Source organism: Brassica napus, chromosome C6 (genome assembly GCF_020379485.1).
Source record: "Brassica napus cultivar Da-Ae chromosome C6, Da-Ae, whole genome shotgun sequence".
NCBI lineage: Eukaryota > Viridiplantae > Streptophyta > Magnoliopsida > Brassicales > Brassicaceae > Brassica > Brassica napus.
The window spans coordinates 45,771,777-45,792,669 of NC_063449.1; the positions used below are offsets into that span (position 1 = coordinate 45,771,777).

General features: G+C 36.3%; 4 protein-coding genes and 1 non-coding gene across 5 annotated transcripts; 3 read left to right on the forward strand and 2 right to left on the reverse strand.

The window, feature by feature from the left end:
• The first annotated feature begins 1,636 nt into the window (after window positions 1–1,636).
• Window positions 1,637–1,722, forward strand: LOC125589484. The gene has a single exon (XR_007325670.1). It is a non-coding gene; the product is annotated as a small nucleolar RNA Z161/Z228 (small nucleolar RNA).
• A 2,163-nt stretch (window positions 1,723–3,885) lies between these two features.
• On the forward strand, window positions 3,886–5,897 carry LOC106406845 (thaumatin-like protein 1b). Its single transcript, XM_013847581.3, has 2 exons — window positions 3,886–4,727; window positions 5,339–5,897. The coding sequence occupies exons 1-2, from the start codon at window positions 3,979–3,981 to the stop codon at window positions 5,565–5,567; spliced, it is 978 nt and encodes a 325-aa protein (XP_013703035.1). The 5' UTR covers window positions 3,886–3,978; the 3' UTR covers window positions 5,568–5,897.
• Window positions 5,898–9,164: 3,267 nt separating this feature from the next.
• Window positions 9,165–10,845, reverse strand: LOC106403206 (ankyrin repeat-containing protein At5g02620-like; the record flags this gene model as incomplete). The annotated part of the gene is made up of 3 exons (XM_013844054.1): window positions 9,165–9,341; window positions 9,424–9,477; window positions 9,946–10,845. Coding segments are annotated over 3 exons (1,131 nt in total), but the record flags the coding sequence as incomplete, so codon positions are not given.
• Window positions 10,846–14,008: 3,163 nt separating this feature from the next.
• BNAC06G36490D lies at window positions 14,009–15,246 on the forward strand. The gene has a single exon (XM_048761468.1). The coding sequence runs from the start codon at window positions 14,020–14,022 to the stop codon at window positions 14,389–14,391; it is 372 nt and encodes a 123-aa protein (XP_048617425.1). The 5' UTR covers window positions 14,009–14,019; the 3' UTR covers window positions 14,392–15,246.
• Window positions 15,247–15,658: 412 nt separating this feature from the next.
• LOC106405823 (receptor protein kinase CLAVATA1-like) lies at window positions 15,659–18,694 on the reverse strand. The gene is given in 2 exon segments (NM_001316149.1): window positions 15,659–16,011; window positions 16,084–18,694. Coding segments are annotated over 2 exon segments (2,964 nt in total).
• Window positions 18,695–20,893: the final 2,199 nt, after the last annotated feature.

The following is a 20,893-nucleotide window of genomic DNA, read 5'->3' on the forward strand; positions in this document are numbered from 1 at the left end:
TGAGCTTACAAAAAAAAACTAAACTACTTTTGCATTTATAAAAAAAAAAATTGAAAACTAAACTATTTTTGCATTTATAAAAAAAATTGGTTTTTGCGACAGACTGCTCTCAGTTGGGGAAGATGATGTCCTCACCTGACGAATTGTCAGCTTTTGTTACATATTTGGAGGAGTTTCGACGCATTAAGACTTTTTTTCTATCTTCAAGATTTGACATATACCAAAAGCAACTAATCTAATGGCGGACAAGCTTGCACGAAATGCACGAAGTTTCCCTTCAGCTGTGTTTTATGTTAATTCCACTCCACCGGTTTGGCTATTTGAATCGTAAAAAATATCTCATAGTTTAGTTTTCTATTGTTGTAAACAAAAAAAAATTGTTTAACCCTATCTTCGCTAACTTTGAATAATTTGTTCCAAACAGCATTTAATTATATCGATATTTAATCATGTATTTCATTGTCTAGATCAAAATTTCAAACTTTTCATGCATTAAATTATTAACACCAAGTTTTTAGAAAATAACTGTGTTATGAAAGATATCGTGGAATTATTAGACTAGTTTTCAATAGTCTATGTAATATAGCATTTGAAATTATAATAATAATAAAGAAAATATATTTTCATAAACACAAAATAATCTCTCTAGATAATTAATCTTGTTCTGAATTTTGACCCACCAGATGTATATTGTACTACTACTCAAACTTCATTGGAGCTCAACCCCTGGTAAGTAGTCTTTGATTGAAGGCAGCAACAATTGAGAACCATAAAAAAAAAATAACAGTTGCATAAATGCATAAACACATGAATGCGAAACGAATACAGCAACTTGTATTTAGTATCTGAGATGTTTCAGTGACATAGCACATGGTAGCAAGATGTAATAGCGATCTGGAGATCTTGAATACATACCTATTTCCATGATAGTGATAAAAACACAATAATTGAGATTGTTTGAATAATCGTATATTTTTTGCTCACACACCGATTGTTTTTTGGATCTACCATGCATTATAGACAAGAACAAAAAATTATAGGTAGAAAAATAATAATGTCATAGCACATGTAGACTGTAGTGAGATCTGAGATTTGATCATTTATTTTTATTATTATGTCATGTTCGATCTACTGTTTATATGTAATGTACGTCAAGATCAATAATTGAACTTGTCAATAAGATTTTTATTTTTTTTTGCTTCCAACCTATTGTGAAAATGTTACTGATAGAGACGTCAATGAAATGGGAGCATGTTAGCTGTATCCATACGAATACGTATTTATCTGAATTTATTGAAAGTAAAAGAAAACTATAGCTTCATTAATATTCATTGGGTGTGTGTGTGTGCGCGATCGATCACTGGTCCATACTCAAATACCAATAGGCTGGAATGCGCCGGTTGAGTGGGAAGTATGATGGGGCGATATAGGTAAGCGTGTGGCCGTATTAGTCACAGCCCAACCCCAAAACCATAGTTTTCTAGATTTTTTTTTTTTTTCTATGTTAGTCTCTTTATATAAACCTTTTCCTTTACAAAGCGATTTGAATTAGCAGGCAATTTTTGTTTCTTTTTTCTTGTTAGGTTTATATTTCTCTTGTCAAGTTCTCTTTTTTTTTTTTCCTTGTTCTGATTAAAATTCAGATGATGAGATTGGATCTAAAATTCTCATGACGGTCGTCTGATTCTAGTGATGAACCGATCCTTATATGCTCTGATGATAATATCCATTCTTCTCAGAGTCTCAATCCTCCTTTACTTGGTGGTGTTATACTTATGTTTTCATAATTATTAGTTCTTCGTATCATTATACTTTAACAAAAGACATAAACGCATATAATCATCGGAAAACTCGCTGTACCTGATGAAATTCTCTTGTTTTAGAGATTCATCTCTAACCGGAAGGATCTTCTTGACCCTAACCTAACCTTAACCCTTGCTCTCTGTGATTCAAAGTTCCTCATGCATTGGTTGCCCATAGCTATCCAGTGTTGCTGCAACTAATTAATATCGATAAACCTAGAAACTTAAACTCTTTTGATTAATTAGAAAGTATAATCATACAAACTTGGTTGTTCTAATTACGAAACAGTAATTTGCAACTTGAATTTATCCAACCGGGTCAAGGAGCGTTAAAATCAATCTGGTCAGTTATCATGAAGTTTAAGGATCTCTTTAAGCTCATGTTTGATATTATCAGCCACCCTATATGTTTTACATGACGTAAATCCTAAACACCGTGGTTGAAATAGGCTTGTTCGTGTCCAAGCCCATTAATAAGAATACCACCAGGCACCATGAGTTGCTAAACGAGACCATTGTCAAGTCCCTAACAAATTGTATGTTTCTCTCTCTGTACAACACATTGACTTGGGTCACTTGTGTGTATTTTGTGAAATTTATCGACACCATAACTATCTGTACACTATCATTTGATTAAACTATGGGCTTATTCATTATACCAACCCCTTAAAGGCTCATTAAGTAGTTTATTGTATATTGTACCTGACGGACGATGAGAAAGATAAATTTGAGAGGGAAAGAGGATGGCTTACGATATATTGTAAAGTGGATGTGACTTGTCTGATAACAAAATAACAAAATTGGCAATTATTGAAATTTTCTTTTTTTCTCTTTTTGTATCTTTTTTTATCTTTCACAGTTCACACCACGTTTAAAAACAGTTAAAAGTGACAACATCTTCACACTTGACAAAAAATATCTATCAGATACTTATACAGAAGAAACTGTTTTTATTGTTGAACCACCAAATTTTTTTGGTGGGAAACTGGGAATATATTGTTGCTCAATCAAGCGCAGAGATTTTATATGGATTCTCCAATATAATCCAGAGGGCCCGGGGCTATCACCAAAGACGTTGAAACATCCACTAGAGTACAATGCCTAGTTGTTCTGAAAATGAAATGATAAATTTATAAATCATATGGTCTTAGACTTTGAAGTTCGTCATCATTTTTAGGCACTTGATTATTTGTTACTTGCACCGATACCGCATTATGCATGTCTGTCTCTACTGGGATTCCTGTACACGTATAAACTTAGATAAAGTAATATTGTTTCACACGTCTACATGTTTATAAATCGTAATTGCGTAATTATTCAGTAAAGTTAAAAGAAACTTGAAACATAAATCACTTTACGCTTTGTAGATATTTTTAATTAAAAAGTGGAGGTCAAAAGGTAGTTGAATGTTTTCGTTGAAAAACATCAATCAAATACCAACAACACATTCTGGTTAATATAAACCATGTTGTTAAAAAAAGGGGGTAATATAAACCATTTTCAAACCAGACCTTACACTAAAACATTATCGTATAGTTCTAATTATGACCGGATTAAATAACAAAATTAGCTCAACATGTCCTTACTATGTAAAATCTTTTTGTCTTTGCAACACAGTGGTTATATATACATTTCCAGACCAGTCATTAGACATACTATCGTATAATTCTATTTGACCGATTATAAAATCAGCTCAACCAACGTTGTGTTGGTCCAGTGGTAAAAGCCCGAAGTTGAAAAATCCGACAAAGTAGGAACGCTCGTGGCCACCTGGATTCGACTCACGTTGGGAGGAGACCATATAACATGGGTTGGTCTCCCCCGAAGAGGCGACTCTTGTCACCTTTTTTTCATTCAAAAAAAAAAAAAAAAAATCAGCTCAACATGTCATTTTACTAATGTCGAAATCAATTATATATATGCAGCAGGTGCTTTTCTTAGTCTCAACGGTTAAAACGTCACGATCCAATTGCGTGTAGCCACGTTATCAGGCGTACCATAAGCCACCTGTTACGCTATACACCTGATTAGTACCGACATAGAAGGAAAGCTAACGGAATATGCTTCTTCTATAAATCATACATCATCTTTCATCATCTCTTTTTCTCCCGGAGAGAATCATCCTTTAAAGAAAGAAGAGGAAACAGAGCAATATTAATCTTCTTCTTTCAATACAATGGCTCTTGCGTTGCCATTGGTCGTCCTCGTGTTTTGGTTATTAACAGGGACAGAATCAACGAGCTTCATTATGGAGAACAAATGCGAGTACACAGTCTGGCCGGGACTTCTCTCCAACGCCGGAGTTCCACCACTTCCGACGACTGGCTTCACTCTCCAAAAAGGCGAACAGCGAACCATCACCGCCCCAGCTTCATGGGGCGGACGGTTCTGGGGAAGAACACTCTGCTCCACAGACACCGCCGGAAAATTCACCTGCGCCACCGGAGACTGCGGCTCCGGGACCCTTGAATGCTCTGGCTCCGGCGCCACGCCGCCCGCCACCCTGGCCGAGTTCACGCTCGACGGTTCCGGCGGTCTCGACTTCTACGACGTCAGCCTCGTCGACGGCTACAACGTCCCGATGCTCGTCGTCCCGCAGGGAGGCTCGGGGCAGAACTGCAGCAGCACGGGCTGCGTCGTGGATCTGAACGGGTCGTGTCCTTCGGAGCTGAGGGTGACGAGCGTCGACGGGGTGAGACAGTCCATGGGTTGTAAAAGCGCGTGCGAGGCGTTTAGGACGCCGGAGTATTGCTGCAGCGGCGCGTTTGGGACGCCTGACACGTGTAAACCGTCGTCGTACTCGTTGGCATTTAAAAACGCTTGTCCACGTGCTTACAGCTACGCTTACGATGATCAGAGCAGTACCTTCACATGCGCTAAGTCCCCGAACTACGTCATCACCTTCTGTCCTGCTCCGAACACGAGGTAAAAATTCCTTTTATACGCTTGATGTCTTATTACTATGTGAACATTAGGTTCTGTCGGGGAGGGTATTTCCGTCAAATACAACATGTAATCGTATTATTTCCACTGTTACACCATTAAGCATGAGTTAGTACTCTATGATTAAGGTTAGGTGCGGAGAGTAGTTTTGTTAAAATAGAACAGACTTCATATTTACTACATTGACATTTAATGAATCATTGAATAACCTTTTCTGTACCTTGTAATCGAAGTCGCTTACGTTTTATTAGGTTGTTTTCTTGTCATTTATTGTCACTGTAAATTTGAACCGAAATATTCTTTTGCTTTCTACTGCAAAAGAAAATAGATGGGTGTTCATTACGATTTTTTATCGATTTATTTTAATATATTTTCCCAACATTATTTTAATTTTTTATCCGGCATGGGCATCGGGCATAGAGTTGATTTATTGGGACGTGGATACATAACGGCCATCAACAATTTTTTAATACATCTCCGATACAAAGGAGACATGTAGCAGAGCACTTAATATATATATATATTTTTTTTTATAAGTAGCACTTAATATATTTATTTACCTAACGTAAGTTTTTTCTTTTTGGCCGTCGCAGTAAAAAATCATCTCAAGATCAGAGCCCAAACTCGAAACCTACTACACCACCTGGGACGTCAACAACTCCAACAGGAGGAAGTACGACGTGGACGCCGGAAGATACATCGATGATATACGAAGGAGCTCTGGATCAGAGCAAAGCATCACCGTCGTCGTATCGTCTTTCGTTATATGGAATCACAGTGACACTCGCGCTGGCCTTTTGTCGGATGTGGTGGCTCTTTTGACCTAACTTTTATTTTGTTCCCGCGGTAAACACTGAATCAGGACAGTGTGGACCCTCACCAAAGCCTTATCTCTTCCCGGCCCATGTGACTTTTTTTACTTTGAACGACGTCGGATTGAGTCAGAGTTGAAAAAAGTTGCAGTGAAAAGCTCCTTGCCCAAACTACAAAAGATTCTTGTTTTTGGTGAGGAACATGTGGGCAAAGAAAGTGGGCTGCTTGTGGACTTCAAAAAAGACGGGAATCATATTTGTTTAATCTTTAATAGAACTATTATTCAGGAATTATAATGTACACTGTTATAAGGTAATCTATAAAATTTAAGTTGATATATGGACTTCATGTGTGTTTTGTTCCCGTCTCTACATATTAATAAACTGACTTTCTAAGCGCATGATAGCCATAAGAAATTCATAGATTCTCTGCTATTAATGGAAAAGTAATCATAGAAATATAAAGTGATGTGGTAACCACTAGCTGAGAAAGAGATTAAATAGATAATATTAGATTAAGGGTGAGTTGATGATGATGAGGCCTTTGGTAGCGGGAGTGGGAAACTAATAAATATAACCAAGTGTCCATTTCACTGCATATAGTTTGACAAAAATATCCATATGAGTAAAGCCATCAAGGAATGAATATTATTAGAATATATACACACGCTTTAAGGCATCTCACCATTACGCCAAATTCTACACTAAAATAATATTTATACTAGGTAGTAACTCGCACCTTGCGCAGGATGAGATGATTAAATTTAGACTTTGCGAGATTAAAAAACATTATATTTGATTAATTTGGATATTAGTTTGTTTTGGATTGATAGTTTCGGGTGTTAATGAAGAGGATATAGATTGGTCATTTTATGTAGTAATTATATAAAAACTACAAAAAAGTAAGTAAGAATCAGAAAACTATTTTAAATCAAAAACCTCAATTCCATTATAATAACTATGCGTATCTCATTCTTTCAAATACAAAGAATTGTCTAAATATAAATAGGTATTGTAAAAATAAATTCAAAGGAAAAGTAAGATTAAATAACTTTAAGACTTCAGAAATCGATGATTGGAATCGTGCAATAAAAAAATTTCAATATACTAGGAATAACCAATGGATATATTTTATATATATTACTCATATAAAATAACAAACTTAGAATGCTATGCTTACTGAGATTTGAAGAACTGAATCTCTGGGATGTTAGAATCAAACAAAATATCAGAACCACCTTCCATGTTTGTAACATAATTTAAACCACCTATAAAGTAATATCGACAATAAGAACACAAACCAAAAAAATCTGAATATAAAATTAAAGATTGCAAATAAATATACTATGCCTTCTCCCTACTCAATTTGCCATAACCTTAAAACAGTTACTACAACATCTGCAGTATTAGCACGCCAGAATGCATTTAAACGATGGGCTAGAGCTCCATAAGCAACACACTGTATATGAGTGTACCTGATAATATCGGGAAAGTTATCAGTCAATATTACTTCTACAGACATGGTCGTATTTCCAATTAACGGATGTATCAAATGAAAAGTACAAACCCGAGATTTATTAAGGAGAACTCCAACTAATACATAATTGAGTAATAAATGTTAGCAGGTTGAGCTAGCTTAGTAGCTATAAGATCTTCAGCCATTGGTGGATTAAGTTCAACAGCAGAGACATTGTATGCATTGGATATGCTGCGCTTATCTGTTAAAGTAAACAATGTATTCAGTTGTATATAGTAAAAGGCCCTATGATAGAACTGACGTTGACAATATAAGTTACAAATAAATAATATAAAGCCAAACTTGCCTTTCTAAACTTTGATCTTCCCAAATCTGATGACACAGATAATAGCATGCTCCCTACGCATTTGGATAGCTTCCATCACATCCGTTGCAAAACTTCCCCATAACACCGTCTGTAGACGCTCATCACTATAAAAAGATGGGCTTAGTTTGATTTAAAATAAACCAAGGACAGTCGAACCAATATACAAATATAATCGTGATATTATTACGCTGAATTTCGTAGTTCCAAGGCCATCTTGTTTGTATCTTTCCCATTGACTGAGACAACGTCAATCGGGGATACTTCAACAATTTTTCCAATGACATCTGTAGAAAGTATTAAACAGATTATAAAGATAGTTAATTTTTTATAACAAAGATAATAGGGAATAAATACAATTCTATTTAAAAACTACTCACCAACCAATTAGTCCGAATTGAGTGACCCATCAAGAATATCACGGTAGTTTGCAGGATCAAACCCGGAAACCTCAGAAGGAAAATCGCAATCTCTAAAACGTGTGGTTTCAAGGAAAGAGATCTTGTATTGATGGTTAGTAGTTCGGTATGAACCACATGACTGTCCCACTGAGAAGTTGATGAATATCTTTGAACTACCTTCTGACAGCTGTGGATCAAATTGATTAACCAAATCCTTCTTCACAGACGCATGAATCTTCACGCCCTGAAAAAAACATTGGGAGTAAAAAGATAATTAGAATTATGCTTTTATAAAAAACATAGGTTTATATCAGGGTGAGAATAAATATGAAGAAACTAACGTTTGAGTCGACCACAACCATCTCAATTGTCAAGCCTCCTGCAGCGGAGTACTGCTTCCAAAGTCGAATGATCCTCACCCTGATCTTCCACATTGTTTTGAAAGAAGCCATAAGTTTGAGGTCAGACACACTGCTGAAAGAAGCCATAAATTTTCTAGGAAAAATGGTATAAAGAATGTATAGATAAGCTGTTGTTGTGTTATATTGTCGATGGCCTTAGGGCCCTTTATATAGTTTAGAAGTCGTACAAAAAAATAGGTATTAGGGGATCTTTTGTGATCACTATTAATTAGCCTTGGGGAAAAAGAAACGAAATTACCGTGTACAATACTTTAAGAAAGTTTCATTTTTCTAATATTTGCCGAGATTTATTTAATTACATCAACCCAATTTACTTTTAATAGTAAATGAACATATATATTGATTTCCTTCCCTCGTTCGTAGGATATATTTCTTGCTTAAGAAAGTCAAGTTATATTAACTCTATGCAATCCTGCAAAAAAACGTGATATTATATATGAACATTCATTAATGTTAAAATATACACTTGTCTATTTAATAAGTGGTATGTGAAAATGAAATATAGTGTAAGCGACCTTAACATTCCATTTGTCGTGAATCATACACATATATATTGACATATTTTGTAGAAAAGGTTTATATCTTTACAAATTAAATGTTCATAGCTTGTAGAACAGGCAAACGTGATGTATATGTAAAGTCAATTAGCTTGTAGAAGAGTCAAACATGATATAGTTAACTGACGTATTATTATATGATGGTTAACATGATTTAGTTTATAAAGATGTATAAATTAGTACAAAATATACCAGTAAACGATTAAGAAAAGAGCCTTTATATAAATGTACAACAAATAACCCTACAGTACATAAAACACTTCAGACAAAAAAATAGATAAACGAAAACAAAAAATCTTAAGATTATGAATCAAACACCAAAAAAATACTAATAAGAATAAAACAAAGGCATCTTTTCCGGATAAAGACACGCATCATATAACTCTTCAGCCACTTTTTTCAGTCTTCGCTTTCTTGATCGTTACCGATGGACCATGATTGTTAGCAGAACTCTGGTAAAAGGCTGGCTCTATTCTTTCGATTGGGGATCCTTCACGTTTAACAGGAGCCTTCACATTAGATGTAGAGTCCACAGAAGAACTTTCGGTTACCAGCACACAACCCTGAAAAACCCGAATTGTTATTTAAACCTTAAAAACTTCGGAATATTCAAACATAGTTAGTTGAGTTCAATCCATATATTACCTCTTGCTCTTCGAACCGATGAGAAAAATCAGGGTAGAACGTATTCGAACCTACCTAATAATAAAAAGTTTAAAGTTTTCAACGTTTCCAAAATCAATATATAAAGAATCAGATAGATATTAAAAATACATGTACCTTAGGATATGAGGACACGTCAAACTCGTTTAGCATATATGGGCTGGTGATAATCTTTTGCATGTGAAGTCCATTGCATGTACCTTAGGATACTTTGATTGTCCAGCTCGTAAGTGTATCGCACCTTGATGTGAAATCGAAGGTACTATCTAGGTACTTTGCATGTACCTAATAATCATATCCTTTGGGTTGTAATCTAAAGACATTCTATATAAAAATTGGACGGTTAATATTTTCTAACATGTTTGCATGGATCTGCATCCAAACTTTTAAAGAGCCGTGTTTTGAGGAGGATCTCAATCACACCACTTATGCATATGCGCTCGAAAAATAATTTCCAAAACCGCATTGATCTTACCAACCAAAAATATATTTTAACATCAAAACCTTTAACATCAAAACCATTTTAGACAAATTGAGATCCTCCTCAAAACGGAGATGAGAACGCATGAGAACGCATGCGAGTTTGTTTATCACAGCCATCATCTGTTTCTTGGCCTTGCTCTCTATCACCACCACCGACGTCTGAACCACCACAGCTGCCAAGGAGATGAAGAGTGCGATGAAGTCAAAGATGAAGAATATTATGAATGGTGTCGTTGATGCAATGTTGGCTTCTCCTAATGAATGTCCATCTGGAAGGTTGCTTGTGTCTTCTACGTACTGCCCCGGGACAGTGAGGATAGCTGCGAACGCCACGGTAGCTATCAGCACGGCGACGACAGTGGTTGAGTTGATCGCGTTGTTGAGACCTTCTGTGTGCATTTTGTTGAGCTGTTTTGCGATTCCTTGAACGCGTCTTCTGGTCTGGCGCGTATGCTCAAGCTGATTATGAACCTCATGCTTGATATCGCTCACTGTCTGTTTCAGCTCACGAGCAGGGTTAGTAGCCCCTGAGGGCTTAATGGTCTTGGCGCTGGGGACGCTGTGCTTCTGCAAGATGAGAGCCACCTCTGGATTCCTAACCTTCTCCGCTGTGTCGAGCGCCGTTTCGCCTGTTCTGTTAACAGTTTTTGTGTCTGTTATGTTGTTGTCTAGCAGCAATTTGACGATATGTGATCTGCCTTTTCTAGTTGCGATGTGCAGCGCAGTGTTTCCCTTTGTGTCTGCTATATTGATAGAGGATCTATCCGCTTTGATAAGCTCCTCTACGACCTCCACGTTTGTTCCTTTGGCTGCCATGTGAAGCGCCGTTTGGCCTTTCTTGTCCATCCTTATTGCGATAGCTGGCTCTGATGCTAATAGAGCCTTGACGACCTTCACGTGCCCGTTTCTGGACGCAGAGTGTAACGCGGGTTATTACCGTAGCAAGCATATATACCTTCCATAGAACGGCACGCAACAAGATATTGCTCACAAGCTAATTCCCTATGCCTCTTACGTAGTCATCGAACACGAACACATCACGTACGGTTGGAGAATTGGAGAACCAACATAAGCACTTAAGAAAATAACACCCGGTTTACGTGAATTTATGTTTCAGAAGGGCCACAAAAATTATGGAAAGTTTTGTTTGCATTTAAAGCTTCCGTTTTTTTTAACATAGGTTCTCCAAGTGACACGTGTGCTATTTTGTAAATAGAAACCTCTCATGAAGCCACGTCAGATTAGATTTTTAAGGAAATTTTTAAGTGCTTCTCCTTTAATATATAGGGGATTATTTTATATTATTAAATTTTTAATTTTGATAATGTAATACATTAATTGTTTATGATTAATTATATTTATCACATATACATTTATATTTATTTATTAAAATTCAGTAATTTTATTTTTTTGTTTATTTCGAAATGTTATTTTTATTTTAATTAATTTGTATATTTTATTTATTTAAAATGAGTCGAGATGAAATTTTTATATATTTAAAATGAAAATAATTTCTATTTTGTTACAATTTAATGTAATTGATAACTCATTATTGTATTATTAATTAAAATATAAATACAATATTATTTTAATGTTTTAGTGATATAAAAATAAAATAAAAACAATATATAGGATATATTCATTTTAACTCTAAGATAAAACTAATCTATCTATAACTAAATACAAATTAAGTAATAAAAATATATTATTTTAATATTTGGAGTAATGAATAGTGTTACATCAAATTTGATCTAATACTATTCACTTTAAACCAAATTTGATGAAATAGTGTAATTTTTGATGTCCTACTGAAGATGATATTACATCAAATTTGAAGTTTTGGTGTTCTATTGGAGTTGGCCTTATCCCTTATATATTAATCGAGAAACATTACAACGTTGTTTTGTAATCACGTGTCATCGTGAGGATGAAATTCAAAATTCTTAGAGAAATAGGTTGGTCTATCTTAAATTATATTATATTTTTTATTAAACTAACTATTAAATTGATAAATAGTGTACAAACGAATATTCTCGCAGTTTCATTAAATAAAAGCTACAGAATTGTTTAATATGATTAATGTATATATGACAATTAATGATTATGAATAATAAATATTTGATAACAACTTTTGTATCTTAACTCTTTTTTGTTTAATTTTATATTATTAAAATATATTAAACAATCACATTAACCATATAATAATAATAAATTTTATGTTATGTTTTGAATTTTTAAAACGACTATAAATTACTAAAAACATTAAATGTCTCACACTAAAATTTTGTGATCAATGGTTTAACTTTTTTTGGTAATAACAAGATACAAATGATCATAAATCGTATGAATATGGAGTCTCATTTACTCGAAATTCATATTATATATTAATATAGTTTAAAATTAAACTATATAACATAGAAAAATACTTAAATATGATCATTTCTAAATTTGTATTGAAAAAGTATTGAAAATTTAATATTTTAATTTTGAAATTTGCATTAAAAAAATCGCACATTAAAAATTTTAAGTTTATCATATGAGTATGAATTCTCAATAACAAATATTTATATTAAAATATATTACATATTTATGTCTATGTCATTGAAATTTAGTTATATACCATATAAAATAAATAAAATGATTGTTTTGATTTATTTACTAAAAAAATATCGTAAATAAACAAAGTGTATTATTTTTATTTATGCGCTTACTCTAATTTAATTATATACATAAAACGTAGAAAAATAAAAATAAATAATAGTATATCAAAAATATTTTTATATATAACATTCATCTCCGCGGATCTTAAGCTAGTAACTTTATTATTTATGAGAAGAAAATAAAATGACAAGATAGGGCAAGACTAAAGCCAGTTATGATTGGCAGGGGCCCAATACAACCATTGTCAATCCCATGTGAAAGTTGGAAAAATTTTATTTGTTATCGTAGGACTGGGAACACAGTCATTTCATACGCATCATATCGCTACTTATATGACCGTGCAAAAATATACATGTACTTTCGAAAATTCAGATAACATACATGCTGTTTTTTTTTGGCAAAATCATGCAAAGTCGCAACATCAGCTGCCACGTCTTCTAATTTTGCTGACGAGGATGCTATGTGTACAGTTTTTTTTTTTAAATAAAAAAAACAAAATAGTCATTTTATGAAAACAGTTTCTAGAAAATATCAAATTTTTATAATTTTTTGTTATTTAGTAAAAAATTAAATTAACAAAAAAAATTAAATAATAAAATTTTAATCTTATATAAGATATATATTCGTAAATATTTCGATTCTATCACAATACTGTCTTTATAAGAGTTATATATGTGTTGGAATGATTCAAATTCAATGCTAGTGTTGTAGTCATGTTACTCTCGACAAATCATAGTTATGTTGTCTACATTTAAAAAAATTAGATTAGCATATCATAAATTCTTTAAATGTAAACACAACCATGACTAATCGAGAGTAACACGACTACAACACTAACATTGAATTTGAATCATTACAACATAGATGTATCTCTTGTAAAGACGATATTGTGATAGGATCGAAACATTTACGAATATATCTTTTATATAAGATTAAATTTTATTACTTAATTAATTTTTGATAATTTTACTAAATATTAAATGCTATAAAATTCTACTTTTTCTAAAAATTATTTTTATAAAACGACTATTTTGTTTAATTATTAAAAAAAAAAAATTTGTACATGTAGCATTTTCGTCAAAAAATTAGCTTACGTAGTATCTATTTCAGCAATATTAGATGACATGGCACATGATGTGACGACTTGTATATGATTTCGTCTGAAAATAAATAATATATATGTTATTTAAAATTTTCAAAAATATAGGTATGTTTTTGATATAAGTCTGGTATTACTTGTATTGGATATGAAATGAATGTTTTTCCCCATTATAAATGATTATAACATGCGTGAATGTCATAAATGACCATGTCAATGACATGCGTCTCGTGTTCGGCGTCTTTTACACGAGGGTACCAGCAAACTCCAGAGTCATCGTCATAAGCAAAGGATCTCTCACCCAAAGGGTGTTTCCGTGATTTTCAAATGATCTAATGGCGTTATCCGACGCGGTTCTCGAAAACCTCGTGACGATTTACGTGGCCATGATCATCGTGATCAAACTGTACGGATTGGTCTCTGGAACGAGCTTCAGGGCTGGATTCATCTTCGTCGTTTCGGTTACGACCGTAGGAGTCTTGTTTGGGGTTTCGCTTGCCTGGGACGTGACTCGCAGAGCTGCGGATGCAGTTTCGCGGTACAATCGCGTTAGTGTTGAGGACCTTAGCCACCGTCACAGTCAAGACGGTGGTGGAGTTTGTAAAGGAGGGATTTGCTGGCACGGCGTTGCGGTCCGGTCACCGGCTTCTCAGGTTCGCTTCAGGCTTCCAGAGCATGTAACGTATGGCGCCTTTTTGAGTACATAATTTGAATGTTTCCACTTTTTTGTTACTTCGTCTCATATATATATATTGTATTATGTTGTAAAATGTTATTGTGCTAAAAAAATGTTGTAAAATGTTAAAAACTTATAGTGATGATTATAAATGTTCTTGTTTTTGATTAAAAATTGATTTTGAATTTTAATGGCTGCAGTGTTAAAGGTTTAATGGCTGCAGTGTTAAAGGATTTGGGTACACACCCTATTCGGGAACGCGCTATGCGCTAGTCGGGCGGTCGGGTTGGGCCTAGCTTGTAAAGAGAAAATCGGAGATTAATCGGAAATTATGCGCGGGGGAGGAGAATTTTTAGATCGTTTACTATGTTATAAAACATGTTAATCTTTAATTGTGTATAACATTAATACATTTTTTTGTTTAAGATTGTATAAAACACACAAATAGAATATATAAACTTAATATAGTATAATTTTCATTAAAATTATGAATACGAATGATATTTATAAAATTTTAGATCAAATAAATAAATAAAAATATTATTAAAAATAAAAAAAATAGATTAGACGGCCGCCTAGGCGGCTAGGCGGTCATTAAGGCGGTCTAGGTGGAGAAAATCGGATATCCGATTTTTTAAACCGATTTGGCATAAATCGGGGCGAAAGAGTGACAAGTAGCGTCCAGGCGATTTGACGGCCGATTTTTAGAACAGGGGGTACACATAGAGACCAAAGCAATAAAGGATCTTTGGGTCTTACCATAATGAACTCGTGGAATCTGAAATCTGCATGTATGTTAAGATCTCGAGTTGGATATTGGTGGAATATAGCAGCTGAAGATCTGTTTTATGAGAGAAGAAGAAAGTGATCTCCCATTGGATTGTCTCCATATCATTGTCATCTTTGATCTAGACACAATGTTTGTCTGATCTTGTTGATAACACAACCTTCTTGTTTTTTTTGTAGATCTTAACATTGTGTTTCTTTAGTTGATGCAGATCTTGCTTAACGACCAGCAGCTAATGGGTTTTGATAGCTCATAGAGTCATAGCAGTTTAAGGGGACCAAGAACTCAATAAACATGAAAGTTTTTAGAGCAATCATTAATAAGCATACTGATCGCATTACAGACTCCAGTAGATAAGAAGATATACAAATCGAACTGATAAGTACACAGCAAATATACATACAACTCAAAAGTAATTTTAAACAATATATGTCCACTTAGAGACCACAAAAAAAAAAATATTAGCATCACACACAACACATCTTATTTTTTTCATTAGTCTTTGACTGGCTCAGAAGGCGATCAAGTTAGTCACGGACTTAGGAGGGTTAGTGAGCATGTGCACAACTTCCCTCATCGTCGGCCTTGTCGTTGCCTCATCCTCCACACACATCATCGCTATCTTGAACACGTGAATCACACTAGTCAACGGGTAACCAGTCAACCTCTGGTCGACGATCGCAACAACAGTAGCTGCATCCGACGGCTGAGGTATCTCACCCTCCGTGTTCCTCACCCACCTCACTATATCCACTCCTTCCCCAAACTCACCAACCGGTTTCTTCCCAGCTATCAGCTCCAATAACACCACTCCAAAACTATAAACATCACTCTTCTCATCCACTTTGAGAGTGTAAGCATACTCTATCAAAACCAAAACAAACAATAGTTAGTTTTATAAATATTATTTGTTATTTAAAACATGTTTAAACTAACCTGGAGCGATGTATCCATAGGATCCAGCTATCGAAGACATACACTCGGAAGCAGCACCGTCCACTAAGAACTTAGCAAGCCCAAAATCAGCAACATGGGCCTCAAAATCAGAGTCCAGTAAAATGTTATTGGACTTAACGTCTCTATGCAAGATCAACGGCGAACAGTCATGGTGAAGATAACACAGTCCTTTCGCCGCTTCAACGGCTACTCTGTGCCTCGTCTCCCACTGAAGATGACCTCCTTTAGACCCGTGCAAAAGCTCGCCGAGGCTCCCGTTAGGCATGTACTCGTAGAGAAGCAGGTTCGTGTCCTTGTTCGCCACGTATCCGAGGAGTCTCACGATGTGACGGTGGCGGATCCTCCCTAGCGTCTGAATCTCCGCCGTGAATCCGTGATCGCTCCTCCCTGTTCCGCGTCCCACGAGGCGTTTGATCGCGACGTCTACGTTGTTCGGCATGGATCCGCGGTAGACGATCCCCGCTCCGCCTTTGCCGATTATGTTCTCCTCTTGGAGGCACTCGAGGACGTCTTCCGCCTTGAAATCGAGCCGCTGGAAGGCGGTTAGCTTCCAGGAGAGGGATCTCTCGTGCTTCTTCTTGTTCATCTGACGAATCGCGACGCTGATGAGGATCAGCGCCGTGACCGCTGCGATTATCGTGATGGCGATCCTCGACGGCGAGAACAGCGCCGTGTGGATGCGATCGGAGGTTTGGCCGGGACGCGTGAGGCACGAGACGTGGCGAGGGAGGCAGAGGTAAGGGTTTCCGGCGAAGGAAGTGTCGTTGAAGACTAGGAACTGGCCGCCGAGTGGGACTCGCCCCGAGAGGTCGTTGAAGGAGAGATCGAGAGTGGTTAAGCTCGTCATCTTCCCGATTCCGATCGGGATCGAGCCGGTGAGTTGATTCCCGGAGAGATTGAGAGTTCCTAAGTTAATCACGTCGTGGATGTCTTTCGGGATATCTCCGCCGATTCGGTTACGGCTGAGATCGACGGAGATTAAGGAAGTGCATCGCGAGATCGAGTCAGGGATGTCGCCGGTGAGGTTGTTAGCACTCGTGTTGATCTTAGTGAGATGCTTTAACTCGAAAACTTCTCTCGGAATATTCCCGCTAAACCGGTTCCGGTCTAAGAATAAATCCTGTAGATTTTTAAAATTACCGATAGCCGGGGGGATTAAACCGGTAAACCAATTGTTAGATAAGTAGATATGATCGAGAAGGTCGCCTGACATCTCCCCCGGAAGCTCCCCGGAGAAGAAGTTATCGGTGAGCTCGATGATGGTAACGAGCGGTAGAGTGAATAGTCCCGCCGGAACCGTACCGTTGAGGAGATTCTTGACGATTCTGATCTTGTTTAGCGATTTGCATCGACCTAGCTTCTCAGGGATCGAGCCGAAGAAGAAGTTGTCGGAGAGCACCAGCGTCTCCAGCTTCCCGCCTCTGCACAAATCCATGGGGATGAGTCCGGTGAGATGGTTATCAGAGACGTCGAGCTTTTTCAGATTCCCGTTCCGGCCGAGATTCGCCGGTAGCTCTAGCGTGAAGTTGTTCTCCCACACCTGGAGGACTTGGAGGTTCGGCATGTCTCCGATGAACTCAGGTATGGGCCCGTGGAGATTGTTTCTGAAGAGGTTGATGAGAGTGATGTTCCAGAGGGAGATGAAGCTCTGAGGAATCTCTCCGGTTAGCTGGTTTATTGAGAGGTCTAGAGATTTTAAGCTGATTAAACCGGAGAGTTCCGGTGGGATGTTTCCGGTTAAGTTGTTGATGTGGAGAAACAAAGTGTGCAAATGTTTTAGATTACTCAGAGTCGTCGGAATCTCTCCCGTGAGTGTACAGCTCGCCATGTCGAGAACCTCTAGGTTTGTCAATTCACCGAACTCCGGCGGTACGCCGCCGGTGTAGCTGTTGAAGTAGCCGACGTACATTTCTTTAAGATTCTTGAGGCGAGACAAGAACGCCGGAGATTCGCCGGAGAGTCCGGCTCCGTTGAGGCCAAGATACTCCAAGCTCTGGATATCTCCGTAACTCTCTGGGATTTCTCCGGTTAAGAAGTTTCCTCCGAGAGAGAGGTGTCTCAGCTTCTTGAGCCCGGGGATCTCCGGCGGTAGTGGGCCTGTGAAGTTGTTGTTGTACGCGTCGAGGACTTCGAGGTCGACCATGGGAGTGAGAATCTCTCCGGGGAAGGTTCCGTTGAGGTTCACGTTGTTGGAGATGTTGAGAACCTTTAGAGAAGTGAGACTCTTCATCTCCAACGGGAGCATACCGGAGAAATTATTAGCAGCTAACGTCAGATTCACGAGACGGTCCAGCATCCCAATCTCCGGGGAGATGGTTCCGAAGAGAGGAGTGAAAGAGACGTTGAGGGAGATGACACGAGCGTCGCCGTCGCAGGAAACGCCGGAGAAAGAACAGTGAGCTGAGGGAGAAGGGGAGCGAACCCAGTCGTGGAGGCCGTGGCCGTTGGGGCCGACCATGGACGATTTGAGGGTGAGGAGATGGTCCATGTCAGTGGAAGCGAAGCATGGTGAGAAAGATAGAAGCAAAATCGAGATAACGTAGTGAAGATGGAGAAACAGAAGGTGAGTTTTCAAAAGTCTCATCTCCATTTTTTTTTTCTTTAAAGCTGTCTTCTCAGAGAGAATAAGAAGTTAGCGTGAGTCTTAGGCGATAGGACTGAGTACATATAGATATATGAACAATCACCACAACGGCATATTGTGAAGAGGATGAAGAAGAGAATCGTAGTGGTACTGTTCTAAAATACCTCTAGACTTTCAGAGAGAATATTATTACTTTTTAATCTTTTTTTATATGACTTTGAATGAGAATAAATATACCACTAGACATAATGCGCCGAATAAAAACTTTTTTTTTTCTCCAATGTATCTCGTAATTTTTGTGATGGTTACTCTCTATCGAGTTAGATTTATGAAATTATCAATACGGATATAAACGGGTAAAAGGACATCCAGCTTGTAGATACGAACTACGACTTGTGGCAATGTAGTGTCAGTCTTTCATTGGCTTTATATGTCACATACTTCAAATTCCATTTTTTGTTAAGGTGCTCAAATAATAATTTTCTTTGAATTATTCCGAGTAATAATCACAATATATATTGGTTTCGTCTTGAATGTCATTTAATCATATGTGATATTTATAGAATCTATGAAATTTTTGGGGGTAACTAACGATTTGTGCTTAAATTGTAATGCAAACCCATAATCCACTGCTATATGTGCAGAGTCAACGTACACTTTAAAGAAACTTTTACCATAGTCTTTTTTACAGTTTTTACGGACAAAGTTATTTGGTTAGTAGCCGCCACTACACTAGACATGGAAAACCGGGAAACGTCGTGATCGTCTTCTTTCCTCTGTTAAATCTTCTGACACGATGTAAATCGAGAAAGTTTATCTTTTTGGCTATATATCAAAATAAATGGATATCTTCACGGCGTTTAAAATGTGACGGGACCTCTGTTCGGGAACTCCCCTTAGGCACTAATCGAACGGTTAGACTGGACCTAGTATTTAAAGAAAAAATCGGGGATTAATCAAAAATTATACGGAACAAAAATTATAGATTATTTATTATGTTATAAAACATGTTAATCTTTAATTGTATATAACATTAATACATAAGATTGTATAAAACACACGAATATAATATATATAAACTTAGTATAGTGTAATTTTCATCAAAATTATGAATATAAATGATATTTATAAAATTTTAGATCAAATAAATAAATAAAAATATTATTAAAAATAAAAAAAAATCAAAAAAAAAATAAACTAGGCGGCTAGACGGTCATTAAACCGATTTGGATAAATTGGAATGGAAGAGTGACGTGTAGCGCCATACGGCCTATACGACCGATTTTTAGAACAGGAACGGGACAAAAAAAAAGCTATTACAATGTCTATGATCTGAACTGACCGTTAATAGATAGATGATATACAGACTTAACTTTACGTTCCCTGGCTATAGCTGCTGTGGTTTCGTTCTTCTTATCGGCGTCTTGACTCTTGTCATCTCAACTAGGGGTAGGCGTTCGGGTACCCATTCGGGTTCGGTTCGGGTTCGGATAACCCATTTAAATGATTTTTAAAATTTTATTATTCAATATATAGTTTTAATTTCTCAAAATCTATAAATAAAATACTATATCACATATAAATTTGAATAACATATGTCAGAGTACCTAAACTTAACATATAAATTGGTTTGATTTGAATATTTTGATAGAGAATCAGTAGACATTTCAACTATTTTTGGTGTTTTGAGTATATTTTAGCTATTTTAGAAATTTACTTTTGAATATTTGTATATATTTTCAAGTATTTTAGACAACTTAAAAGTATCTTATATATTTTGAATGTTTTTAATATACATTGAATCTAAAAATAATTAATATATTTAGATATATAAATCTATTTCAGATACATTCGAGTACCCGAAATACTTCGGTTCGGGTCGGGTTCGGTTTCGGTTCTCTGGATACCAAAATTTTGAACCCGTTCGGATATTTAATCAATTTCGGTTCGGGTTCGGTACTACTTTTTCGGATCGGGTTCGGTTCGGTTCTCAGGATTCGAGTTTTTTGCCGAGCCCTGATCTCAACCAGTTTAAATGACGACGTTTCCTTCTCATCGTCACGTGATGAGAAAAATGGGAAAATATATTAAAAAAACTTAAAAAGACAAAGAAGGGAGTTAATGGGCTTATTAAGTAGGGCCTAGTTATTAAATGGCCCGTATAAAAGATTGTCTGTGTCCTTTCCAAAAGAGACAAATCTGCCC

Bases quoted from the DNA above. Each gene is read 5' to 3' on its own strand.
- LOC106406845 (XM_013847581.3), top strand. From the start codon at position 3,979: ATGGCTCTTGCGTTGCCATTGGTCGTCCTCGTGTTTTGGTTATTAACA. The intron at 4,728-5,338 runs GTAAAAATTCCT...TGGCCGTCGCAG, and splicing joins TGTCCTGCTCCGAACACGAG to TAAAAAATCATCTCAAGATC.
- BNAC06G36490D (XM_048761468.1), top strand. From the start codon at position 14,020: ATGGCGTTATCCGACGCGGTTCTCGAAAACCTCGTGACGATTTACGTG.